Below are 13,716 nucleotides of genomic sequence, written 5' to 3'. Positions count from 1 at the left end.
TTACATAAATGTGTTAGTGAGCACAGTTTTACATGTACATAATTCCTTCTTTTTCCTGATGTATTTGCAGGTAAAAACTTCACTGACAAGCGTGGTAGTTCTTACACGATTGTAATATATCTCTACCTGAAGAGCAGCAAATTATAAAAGCAGATTCTGTATCAGCTACCAGACTGCTGCAGAGGAAAAAAACACCTATAAAACAAAAAAACCTCCCCACAAAACCAAACAAACACTGATCTCACATTTAAAACTGTTTTCCTGACTTTTTCTCTCAAACAATGCATAACATCAGTTGTGTAAAAACTAAACCACCATATGAGGCATATTTTAAAGCCTCATATAAACAATGAAGCTTTTATGGCATCCTCAGAGCAAAGAATGTCCAAATATGGCTGAGAGTTAAGTACCCTGAGAATTAACTGCTCTTAATAAATTCACTGAAGTTTGTAAGTCCACATTTACCGAGAATCAGAAGAGAAATAAAGGGAAGAGAATGTGATTCAACTCATTTTCCTGTACCATTCTCTAAAGATGTTGCGTTATAAACTTCCTCCATATCTTGGATGCTGGAGGCATCTGTTGAATCTTGGTCGCTGACTACAATTCCTACTGAAGAAAGGCTAGAAATGAAGGAGTGCATCTTTTTTGCATAAATATCCCTAATGTTAAAATAAGGTAGGTCATTACATTTCTCTTTGCGATCATTGTTGCATTGGTCTGGATCAATATCTTTTTGTTTTTGATAGTACTTAGAAAACTTATTGAAAATAATGGTAATTGGAAGTGCTACCACTAGTATCCCACAGATAATGCATAGGGTGCCAAGCAGCTTTCCAGCAAGTGTGACTGGGTACGTGTCCCCATAACCAACAGTGGTCATGCTGATGGTTGCCCACCACCAGCAAACAGGGATGCTGTGCAGTTCTGATGAGTCATCGTCTTTCTCCACTGAGTAGACAAGCACTGAAAAAATAGAAATCCCAACAGACAAAAACAAAAGCAGAAGTCCAACTTCTTGATAGCTATGTCGCAAAGTGGCACCTAAAGACCGTAGTCCTACAGAATGCCTGGCCAGTTTCAGGATGCGAAATATCCTCATTAACCGCAGGATCTGAACCACTTTCCCCATATTTTCAATATCTTCACTTTCTTCTTCCTTCGTGTCCACAGCCAATGTGGCATAAAATGGGATAATAGAGACAAAATCAATGATATTCAGTGGTTTCTTCCAGAACTTCTTTTGACTCGGAGCAGTGATGAGCCTGATCACTAGCTCAGCAGTGAACCAGATGATGCACGTAATCTCCACAGCTTCCAGCACGGGGTCTTCAATCTCCCTGTCATTGGCATCCAGCCTTTGAAACTCTGGCATGCTGTGAATGCACATGGCCACAATCGACGCCAGGACAACACTCAGGGACGACACGGCAATTAACTTGGCAGACAAGCAGTATGCAGGATTTTCCATTCTGACCCAGATCTTCTTTCTTATTTCACCAAAACACAGATTGTCAAACTTTTCCAGCTCTTTATCAAATATGGATGACTCTTCGTTAGAGGAGTCTATACTTCTGTCATTGCTCTTCTGATCCCAGTCTTTCTCAGGACCTTCTTCTTTCCTTTCTTGGTACCGATTGCTGCAGCAAGAATCAATAAACAGCTCATTTATCCCCCAGTACTCTATTTCCTGGCAGAAGGAAAAGACACAAAGTTCTTCCATGACGTGAAGTTTGCCCGTATAGTAAAAATTCAGAACATATCGGAACAAGGACGGATTCCTGTCAAAGTAATATTCCTTGTCTGCAACACTGTAATCATCACACAGTTCCAGAATGGCCTCTTCTGAATGGCATTTGAGAAGTTTCCCGAGTCTGGTATGGGGAAATCGGAGCAAGGTGCTTTGATCCACTGATTGCTTAAAGCCACCCACATTCAAATTGATAAGTTCTGCATCTTTGCCAGGTCTGCGGAAAAATTCACCATAAACCATTTTGAACAGAAGAGTTCCACTGCTGGTGCCCAACGAGATTACATTGAACCTGAAAAGAACATAAGATACTGTTAGAACATTTAATTCAGTTTTGCTCTTGTGACACATTCTTTTTTCCATCTCCAGTTACTGTGAAATGCTATAACAAAAAAAGAAATGAAATGATGAATACCATAATTCAGCATTTCACAGAAGCAGGTTTAAATCAGTTTTACGCAGCTTTAGCAAATTTGAAAGCAATGGATTCTGGTTTAGCTCGCCTTAATTTTTTCTAGTGTGGAGGAAGAATGCCTAATTCATCAGTAAATTGGTCTCTGTTCTACCATCACACTGAAATGAATAGTTGCAAAATATGTTTACTTCAAGAACGTAAAAAATCTTTAATTTAAAGACAGAAAACTTGTCAATCCATCAAAACATTTAGGACAAAGCTTAAGAGCAGGTGCCTCTCAATTATGGTTGCAGTAGAGTTGTATTGATTTATATGATGTTGCAATTTATAACCCACTACTTTCAGCGTTATCTGATTGAATGTGGACTGCAATTACTTCTGTTGTATATGAATTAATTTCTTTCTAGAGTCATCCACAGAAGAGCATTCTGTATTCTTGAAAACATATCAAATGTGCATTTGAAGCTTTCCAATTCCTGACTTCAGAGTTTTGTCTAGTACATATTTGGGTATCTGCACTCCCTCAACGTATTTTTCCACCTGCGTTCCTACTCACCTGGAGTGTCACAACCCTCTTAACGACTTTGGTCAGTTCCAGAAGCAATTCCTATTCTGCCACAGCATAGCCATGCTGAGAAGTTGGTGTTGAAATGTCATTTCTGGAAACAGGAACTTCCATACATGGAACTTCCAGAGAAATGTTGCCTCAGCAAGTAACTGTGGATACCTGCAGACAGACAAAAGGACATTTCAATGTTTCGTATTTTACTGTAAGTTAAATCATTCCGCTGAAACTGAATTCAGAAAGGCAGATATAGTTACTAGCTAATAAGTTAGCTTTTTCAGGAGAACTTAGCTCTTGCTTTCCCTCTAAGGAACAGTCTTCACGCCAAAACTGGCGGTTCTTACATTGTCATGAGATTATATATAACTTCTGATCATGAGGAGAGCAAATTATTTTGATCTCTGACACTTAAACATTAATTGATGTATACTGAGCTAATTTATTTCAATTTAATATGGAAGTCAGTGAATTTTAAATGTGACAAGAGAGCATCATAATTCTCCAGTCCTAACAGATGGACTCGTATCATGCAAAGAAATTGCTTTGGTGCTCCTTAATGGTTTGGGGAAGCTACTCAAGGAACAGACTGTCATTTCTATACCTGTCCATCTTTCAGTGCCTCCTGCAATAGCAGCAATTATGATTCAAAGTTGGGACATGTTAGAGTTTGAATATTTCTTGCTGCTCCTCAAGGTCTCCCGACTCAGTTAATGAAGGTCATTAAGGTTATATCTATTTCCCTGTTTGTAGTGTGTGCACCATGGTTGTATCCCTGCTGTATGTCGGCAGAGAGAGGAGGGCCAGCACTGCTTTACATAAAAGAAACCCGGGCATTTTCCTCAAACAGGAGTCACTGTGGACTTTAGTAAGTGCCAGAGCAGACGGTTGGGATACTGGCCCTCAAAGGTGAGCCCCACTTTACAACACCGGAACAAGTAAGAGGCAAAAGAACAAAATAACCTCATTCCACAATCTTTATTCACTGCCAGCTAGAACAATTCCTTTTTCACTCAGCCTCAGGCATTTGCATTAATGGACTAATTCTTTTGAGCCATATAGCCCCACTCCCTGAATTTGTAAAGGCAGCAAGTGCTTTCTTTCTGTAGCTTCAAATAAAAGACTAGAGCCATGGGGTCTCATGGAGAAAGGAAGACTTGACCGAGATTAACTGACCTCTTGATATGAATCAACTGTGAATACCCTGAAGAGAGGTAAGTCTGCTTCTCCACCACTGCTAGCTACAGCTCCATCAGTCACCCAAGGTAACTCACTCGGTATGAAACTTCTCAGGCACCTCTGTCTAATACAGAACCGACTTCCTCATCATTTTTAAAACAAACTGACTGAACTGGTTGCATCACGGAGGTAGAGCCATTTTCCATCTATTGATCCCAAGTCTATTGTCCCAAATGGAAGGATCCAGCGAGGCCGCTTGCCCTGCAGCGACACACTCTGCTGCAGAGCTCCCAACCTCCTTTTACTTCAGCAAGACCTAAAGGGAGACAACCCCATCCTGCTTCACAGTAGGGTCAACCCTCATGCGCAATTTTGTCCTTGTCACTTGTTGATTATAGCAAAAGAAGGAAATGGGAAAAGCCTTAAAAACTGGGTTCAAACTTCTGATTAAATGCCAAAGAGAGGAGAAAGAAATGCAGATACAGATCCACGCTGGGAGGGAAAGTGCCAAACTGCCCAGAGTGCTGAAGAGTTTATCAGCCAGAAGTTGAATCCCTCCAGCTGAGACTTTCCTAGTATCTATAAAATGCAATTATTTATTTTCTCTGTGATGGAGAGAACTACTGTTTAGAGGAGCAGCAACTCCTTGCAACTGCTATGAAGGAAAGGACTTCTGGTGCCTTCTTGACACTCCAGAGCCTTCCAGATGGGGTGAGAACAGAGAACTAGATCACTGGGAGCTCATGGTGGCAGGGTTTCAAGGAGCAAGTTAAAGCACATCAGGTTTTAATACAGATCAATTTTTCTGTTTAGGCGGAGGTCACAAAGGACCTTCTGAGCCATGGCTCAGTCACCTCACCTTTAACTTCCCCACATGCAAGGGTTTCTTTAGGTCTGTCACAAACATCACTAGAGACCTACTCCGAGCTGTTCTCTCTTACTATTTTCCTTGTATTAGTTTTTGATAGTCCTTCATACAAGTAGGAACACAGAGTCTGATGCTATGTCACGTATTCTACTTCTGCTTCTTCATGGGACTCATTCCAACCAAAGCTACTGAAAATCTCATAGTAATCTCCCTGTGTATAACAACCACTGACACGTATAACACATGAACAACCAGATGCTGACACTACATATTTGCTCGGGTAATTAATTCTGCAAAAACAGATATCTATCCAGAGGGAGCTTTATTTATACAGTGAAAGAAAAATGTTATTTTGGAAAATGGCACAAAGCATTTCTTTTTCTAGCCACGCTACAACCTCCTTTAAACAACTTATCTTAAACCCAAATTACTTCTGAAATATTAATTTTCCTGTGTGCGTAGCCTACCGTACAATCAAAACAAAGTTCTCGTTCTGTAAAGACATAGGGGGTTGGGGAAAGCACTACATGAGACATACTGCTTTTTAACTAAGCAAGACAGAACAGTCAGCTTTTATGACATGATAAACTGTGTATATAGAAGTGATTTTACACCTTAGTTTGAAGACGTATTTACTAGCTAACAGAATGCTTGTAAGACACAGTTGCTCCAGGCATTTCCCAAGGCTCAGCTTTTAGGAATGATTAAGACATAAAATAAAAGCAATGATCTCTACTCACAGATGAAGGGCAGCAGGACTCAGCTGATAAACAGTACCACGCTTAACTTATGATCTAGAGCCAAGCTGTGTTTTCACAACACTATCAATTAAAAAGAAAACAATAAATAACACTCTGAAGGACTGGGGTGACTGGAGGTCAAAGTATATTCAAAACCAAACTGACTCTATTTATGGATTAATTTCAGTAAGTAAAATCTCTGCTTCACTTTCAGCAATTCATGAGATGAGAGCTCTAGCAATGTAAGCTAATATAAAAAACAGGCAAGATCTCATATTACCTAGGGGTATTTCTGACCATAACAAAAACAAAGCAAGTTTTACTCAGAAATAACTGACGCAAGAACTTAGTGCTCAGCAAATCCTTAGTACACTACACTATGACTTACTGTTGAGACAGCAATATAAAACCATATTGATTATGCAGATGATATTCATGATGGTGCCCCCCTGTAATTGCTCTGTATAATAAATTCAGTGAGCAACAATTTACTGCTTTGTTTTGAGGGCACTGTAGTCATAATTTCTGCAAGATACAGAGAGAAAAAGGATCTTGCTTAGGAAGGCCATGATTCAGAACCTACTATAATACTACTACTAAGTAATTTTTAGATTAGGACAAGAACGTACCGGAAAGTTTCATGTAACTATGGCAAGAGGAGCTTCATGATCCGAAGAATTTCTTGTTTGACTTGCAGGGACCTTGATCCCTGAGCCATGGACCAGGACATTGTTGTGCCAGGCACCATCAGAACAATTTGTGGCATTTAAACAAGTGACTCCAGCCACAGGGCAAAGACCACAGATGACAACTTCTGTCTCAGCACAACATGCTCTCTACTCAAGGGAACCCTTTACTCACTCAACTGACTTTTTTACTCAAGGGTAAAACTGTGCTCAGCTGGAAACAATGCTTTCCTGGAGTGCCAAAGCCTGTGTCATGAGCATCCTAACAACACAGAGCTACCACAAACTTTGCAACTCTCCACTTGAAGTGCAACATTAACCTCTTTGATCTTCTGTAAACAACAAGTATTCATATATAGCATAATAAACTGCTAACCATTCCAAAGCACACACTTCTTGCCCTGGAGAGAGTATAAGAGAGTAAGCAAACACATACCAGATGTTAGTTACTCAGTTGCCTTAATTGCTTCAGTTGTTTCAATGAGCTACTGGATAAGAACTCATATAGAATAGAAAATGAAACAAAACACAAAAGAAAGATCCCTACTGGAAGAATCAACATTATTTTCTGAGACGATGGAAAACAACCAACAAATAGAAGTTCCAAATGTTAAGCTTGAGGGCCAAATAAAAGCCAGTCATAAGGAAAGCTGCGTGAAAAGGATACAAACACTAGAATAAAAAACAAAGCGACAGGATCCAACTCTTCCCAATCCAATTTGGAGATGGGCTCTAGCCAGCACTTCTGCAGTCACACATTGTTGGTAAGGCCACAGGCCCATTGTCTGGCTTGGAAGGGGGATAGCACATTTCTGGGCTTTTAGCACGCTGTGAAATCCCTAAAGCTCACAAAAGGAGAGTCACAGAGACAGAGTTTATATATACTGTTCCTTTGAGAGCGCTACGACACAGATGTATAACATACCCCAAAGTGCTGTGGTTTCCAATCTCTTCTGGAACAAATCCCTAAAAGATTTTTAGTGGCAATGTCGATCCCCATACCACAAATTTATTTGTCAGCAAAATTTCTCTTTCTCAGTTACCTTCCACATGTCCTCTACACAAAGCCCTCGTACTCTGTGAGGTCCTACATCACAAGCCTCAGCACATCTTTTTTGACACGTTGCATATTTGAGCATGGTAGTGCCTCAGCTACTGGTAATTCCAAATTGGGGCAGTTTCAGCTTTTGTTAGCATTAATCTGTCTGTGATTATCCAGGCACAATGGAAAGAAAGTTGACCTGATTTACAGTTGGATAGACTGTGTTGTGCTTTGCTACTTAAAATATTCAAAGACAGCACATCCCTACAGATTTTCTTCTATCAATTCGCTTCATGGCTACGTTGTCTGTAGCCTCACCTCCTACTTGCTACACTGTAGGACTTCATAAACCTTTCAGGACGAAGAAAGTTCACATTTCAGGGTGGTTTCCTCTAAGTTGAAAGAATATAAATGAAAAGGGCCAAGTCCTCCTCACACTGAAGTCACGATGGATACAATACTGACGGGAACTTGAAAGAGCAGGCAAATCTCTGTAACTCTACAAACTATTTACAGAGCTCAAGGATAATTTTCCCCAAAGAATCTGATGATCTTGGTAGATTTTCATTTTAGTGTTCCCAGTACAGAAAAGAGAGTTTTGAGCAAATTCACTCGAGAGTCTTATTTGGGCACCCAACCATCCCCAGGCACCAGATTTTGCCTCCTAATGATGCAGACAACCACCTGGGCTCTAACTTCTGCTAATTTCCTGACAGTTAAGAGCTTCTACAAATCAACCTAGCTACACACATGCAGCTTCAGACACCTAAGTACTTTTGAAAAGCTGTGGATATGACCCTAACAAACTTCAGCTCAGGATCAACATTTTCACTGATTTTGTAAGTGTTTGATTTTGTCCACTCATCATAGGGCAAATACTTGTCTAATGTGCCACCTAAAAGTACTATCTATGCTTTCTGACTCGCTGAGCACAGTAAAACATCTAAATGCATGTATAATTTACTTGATCAATCACAATTAAGGATTTGGACTGAAATCCAGTTAGTATGACTTAAGCTATTGCCTGTCAGCTGGGCAGTAATAACTGCTTTAGCACACATAATTAAGCCTGAAAAAATGTAAAGCAATATTACTTGGCACGGCCTCTTTCATTGTGATATCAGCTGTAACTATCAGCTCCCCTTTTTAATATTTGACACAGTTAAGTTAACTGTAAAATCATTTGCAAACAGCCTGTGGAGGCAGAGGTTAACCTAAAGTCATCCAGCTCAACTAACAAGACCATCTGAAGAAACTGCTCTGTGGTTATGGACTTTCTGTGAGGCAAAGAGGATAAATTAATCTGCTAAATTATTTGCTCAGTTGTAATTTATTTTTTATATTCCATTGGCAGTGACATCCTTTATCCAGAATATTGCATTAAAATGCCATGAAAATAATAGAATTATGCAACTACATTTCTCTTAAAATAGATTCAATACAACCTCCCAGGAGACCTTAGGTAAATAAAGTTTAAGTTGAAATATCCAGGGCCAAATTTTGTTCTGATGTTACTTCCACGTAAGCCTGCTTGGCTAAGTTCACCCCTGGTGCAATTCTACTGATGTCATCAGACTGTTTCAGAAACTGAACTTGCGCCAAATGTTCGTGCATCTTTGCAATAAAATGCAGATGAGAAAGAAACAATCATCATTTGGAAACAACAGTAGCTGCCAGGAGCACTGCTGACAATAAAATGTAAAATTATTTAAGTATCTGTATCTGTGGAAAGATAGTCTTCAAGGCAAAATATACTTTCTTTTATAAAATCACCTCCTCCAAAAGACTGCCTAAGAAAGAAATGGAGCTATTATAACTCAAGAGTGAAAGAACACAAGCGAGAATAGAAGAATAAGCACCTCCAGCACATGGCTCATACTGCTTAGCTTAGGCACATGTTTTCAGGGGGGTGAACCACCCACTGGAGAAATCCATCTCTGTATTGACTAGATAAGCAGCCTATGCAACTAGTGTTATAAGGTGTCTAACTTGCATATGGCTAATACTAGGCAAAATTAATCCTTCCAAAGTGAAATTCTGCTGATTTTCACCATGAGGATGATGGCAAGGACAGAGTATATGCCAAGAGGCGGGTAGGAGAGAGGGGCAAGGAAAAACAGCACCAGCTGTAGCATCAACATGACTGGCCCCCTCCAGTATCTGAAGGGGGACCACAAGAAAGCTGGGGAGGGACTGTTTACAAGGGCATGTAGTCATAGGATGAAGAGTAATGGCTTCAAACTGGAAGAGGGCAGATTTAGATTAGATATGAAGAAGAAATTTTTCACTTTGAGGGTGGTGAGACACTGGAACAGGTTGCCCAGGGAAGTTGTGGATGCCCCGTCCCTGGAGGTGTTCAAGGCTGGATGGGGCTTTGAGCAACATGGACCAGTGGGAGGTGTCCCTGCCCATGGCAGGGGGGTTGGAACTCGATGGTCTTCAAGGTCCCTTCCAACCTAAACCATTCTGTGATTCTGTGATTCTGTGATTCTACGACAGAAGCTTCTTTGGGAATGCAGTCAATGATCTGAATTGCTTTCTCATATACATAAAGAGCAGAGAGTGAGATCTAATACCACTCAGTTATCAGAATGTCACTTTGTAAAATGATTTAAAGAAAAAAAAAAAATAAGAGAAAGGTATCCTCTTCCTAACTTGAAAAGCTCCTGGAGATAACACACATTATGACAGTTAACAAGGCTTGCACCTTGCAACATTCCCAAAGGCTCTGCAATCTATATTCTGTTCAAATAAATTAAAAGATCATTATTCACCTTAACTAAGTGGAATAGACAGATTAAAATGTGTTTACTTGAAAATCTACCCATAATTTCCCACCAATAAAGCATAGCTATAATGCTGCAGTAACTGTACCTGTCGGCTTCCACAAACAGCTGACCACATTAAGCATTTCCTTGAGCTATACTGTCCCAATTGCTGAAGTTCACAAAAATATTTAACGAGAGGAGAAGATCTCCAGGGCATTATTACAACCAGGTCAGCATTGCTGTGATTTGATGGTAAAATAAATTCTCTCTCTCCAGGTTAATTTTTTGGCAATAACTTTGTTTGACAGGTCATCTATTGACACCCACCAAAAGTGCTCTTTGACGTGAACATTGTAACTTGTAGGTCAAAGGTTCTCTGCAACGAGGGCAGTTTCTATAGATTCCCTTCCACAAATTAATATTCTGTACCCCATTTTCCACTGAGTCCTATGTTGTTCCCATTCAAGTACTTCTCCAATATGCATGATTAACAAAAAAATCCTATTGTTACGCCCACTGTGGTAATTTGTGGTACCACTAGTGGTCAAAAACATCTGACAATGACCCCAGCATCAGGCACTTTTCCATATAGAAAAATGACATGGAAGGTACATCAACCTCATCAGGTTGATGAAGTACAACAACATATTTCTTAAAAATAATTCTGCATTCTCCTTTCGCCATAAGATTAGTCTAGAGTCTAAGAAAGTCCTCAGCAAAAGTCTATTTCACTCATAGAGGTAGTTTGGATTTGAAAGTTTAATTACCTTAGCAAATAAGATGATGCAGATACCCAGACAGGGAAAGCAGCGTGCCTTGAGGTCAGAAAGCAGATTAGCGGTCCATGAACAAGCACAGCCCGCATCCCCGCACACCATAACTCTCTTCCCAATCTCCTCAATAGCTAGCACATATCCAACCAGGTACTAGTACCCCGAAACACAGGATCGGGTACTTGGGCCCAGCACCAGCAGACAAATGCATTCTGACAGACCAGCCCTATAGCTGGTAATTAAAAAAAAAAAAGTGATTTATAGGAGTCCCTTCACAAACAGAAAGGACAGTCTCTAACTGGACTCAGCGGCAGGTTCAGCAGCCTCTGTTTAACGCACGTGCTGCTGCTGTTACCCAGCAAAACTACTCAACTGCCCTGTTAATGATCTTCAGGCTCATTTTTTCTGAAATATGACATCTTCAAATATTTCTCCAGGTTTTGTTTTTTTTTTAAAAAAAGCACATTTAGCTAGAGTAGAAAAATCTAAATATTATTCCTGCATTTATAGTGCAGTTTCAAGAGTCAGTGGTTTTACTGAGAGGCTATGATGGCAGAGGTGAGAAAGCACACAATCTACCCCACCACTACAACCCCTCCAGGCCTAACGTAAAGGGATAAACAATTAGACATGGAATTTTTTTCTCTAATACACAGGTGCATGAAACATTTAAGACTTTCCTGAGCTTTCAAGAACTGTTAAGGGTTCGTAATACTCTACAGAGAGGGGAATTATACTCACAGTTAACCATAATTCTTCCATGTTAAGGAAAGGAATATGGAGTTTGGTGAAATTCAGAATGTTCATATCTCTTGTGGAATGGGAAGAGAGAGTTAAAATTAAGATTTAACTTACTGCTAGGAAGACTGACCTGATATTCAAAATTTTCCATTCATTAATCCATCCTACATTTCATGTTTGGAAAGGAAAACTACTTATTCTCATTTCTCACATTGCAGTCTGAGGAATTGTCCTCCAGTTCCAAGCACAAGTGACTCCTAATGCTGAAGGACTGCTGATCATCTCTGGTCCCAGATTTTCTCTTCCCCCTCCTAATCTTTCTCTTTTTCTTTTTTCTTTTTAGAAGCAAGATAATGTTTCTAAAGGACACAAAGTCCAATCACAACAGTCAGTTTCACCGGGTGAAAAAGTTTTTCTGAGCAATTACAAATCTATGCACCCCATAAAGTAGAGCTTTTCCACCTTACGCTGGGAAAAGACATCTATGAACATAAAACCCAGGACTACATTGTAGCATATCAGCAGAAAAAACTGTCAGGAGACGTGAAATTAGTCCTGCCCCTGCTACCAACCACACCTTCACCAGCACTCAGCCACGGGACCAAAATAGCTAAAAGGGCAATTCAGCCGCAGATGGCACAGTGCTAAACCACTCAATTGGCTGCCCATAACTTTTGAATCCATTATAGTCTTATCCTGTAAAGTCCTGGCTTTGGGATAAGCTGCTTAAAAAAATTATCTCCCCACAATATTGTTATGGGTGTATCGCAGTCACTTTGGATTTTATTATTTATAAATTAAATGGATACATTAGTAATATACTATCAAGTACAGAAATTAGGTTGGGAATAGACCTTGAAGAGTAATATAACTCAATCCCTCCCCCCACCTCAAGGCACGATCAGTTATTCCTGAACAATTTTTGACAGATGTTTATTTAATCTCCCATGATAAAGCCTGCCCAGAGAGACTGTGGAATCTAGTCCAGTGCTTGAATGCCCTTGTTCTCTCAAAATTATTTTCCTAATATCTACTGAAGCATCTTGTTCAGTTCAGGCCCATGGATGTATATACTTAGCAGATTCGGAATGGGATGGAGTCACTGAGGATGGACAGCAGAACCAGGCTATCTACAAATTCTCTGTAACAGTTCAGTTTCTTCCTTTGCCATATATCTAATTTTACTGGGCAGTCTGAGTAGCTAAAGTTACACCATATTTATTCTTCTATGTTTTGAAAAAAGTCTATTAATCTCAGAGATAAACAAAGGTTTTCTTTACCATGGTGAAATTCTCCAAGACACTTGCAGAGTCTCTTAGGCAACAAGAACACAAGCAATTGTTATTGTGGATATTTTGGGTGAAACCTTCAACTGAAAAACTGTAAAAACCTTTGTGTTTGAAGCATGTTAATTTCACTAAAGGAGTCTGCTATTCAAAAAACAAATTCTCTTGACCCAAGACAACTCTGCAACTGAGCTCCAGATCTCACTTACATAAGTCCTGCAGTCTGCTTCAATCCAACAACCACTTTCAAAGTATCCAAATAACTTTTACAGTGTGTGAGCATGCACGACATGAGGCCACACGCTAAGGGAGGATACGTGGAGGCAGCTGGAGAGAACATCTGCAAGAGAGACTTTCTTGAGCGTAGAAACCTCTGGATGCAAAAAAGGAGTTGCATGCAGCCTTCCAGCCGACACCGGCAACAGCTGGTGTGTGTCCATCAGGTGCCATCTCACAGTGGGAGACAGAACGTAGCATGGTGCTACAGAAATGTTAGATGCAGACCAAGCTCTGGGACCACTCTGCTCAGAGCCACTGTGTAAGCCTTACCCATACTTAAGCCTCTAGAAGCCTCATTTTCTTGGAGCATGCAGATTTTGGGACACATGCTCACCATTCCTATAATAGACATCGCCTTGTTCCACCCCTCTCTTGACTTTTGAGGTAGCATCACAAATTAATTTGTGTTGAAAGGGTTCTTTGGAGGTCATATCGTCCAATCCAATGTTCAAAGCTGGTCCAGTTAAAGCAGCCTGTCCAGGACCAATTGAGTTTTGAACATCTCCAGGATTTCCCAAACTCTCTGGTTGAGTGTTGGACCCCTCTTATAGTGAAAATATTTTTCCTAAAGTTCAATCAGACACTCTTTTGTTCCAACTTGGGTTCACTGGCTTGCATCCCATTGCT

At 40.2% G+C, this 13,716-nt stretch overlaps 1 protein-coding gene across 1 annotated transcript; it reads right to left on the bottom strand.

The window, feature by feature from the left end:
* Nucleotides 1-508: 508 nt before the first annotated feature.
* On the bottom strand, nt 509-1,993 carry KCNS3 (potassium voltage-gated channel modifier subfamily S member 3; the record flags this gene model as incomplete). Its single annotated transcript, XM_082481342.1, has 1 exon — nt 509-1,993. The coding sequence occupies one exon, from the start codon at nt 1,991-1,993 to the stop codon at nt 509-511; it is 1,485 nt and encodes a 494-aa protein (XP_082337468.1).
* Nucleotides 1,994-13,716: the final 11,723 nt, after the last annotated feature.

Source organism: Vanellus vanellus (genome assembly GCF_965231255.1).
Source record: "Vanellus vanellus genome assembly, chromosome: 3".
In the NCBI taxonomy this organism is placed as follows: domain Eukaryota; kingdom Metazoa; phylum Chordata; class Aves; order Charadriiformes; family Charadriidae; genus Vanellus; species Vanellus vanellus.
The sequence above is the reverse complement of the archived record's forward strand: the minus strand, read 5'-3'. Positions and strand labels throughout refer to the sequence as shown.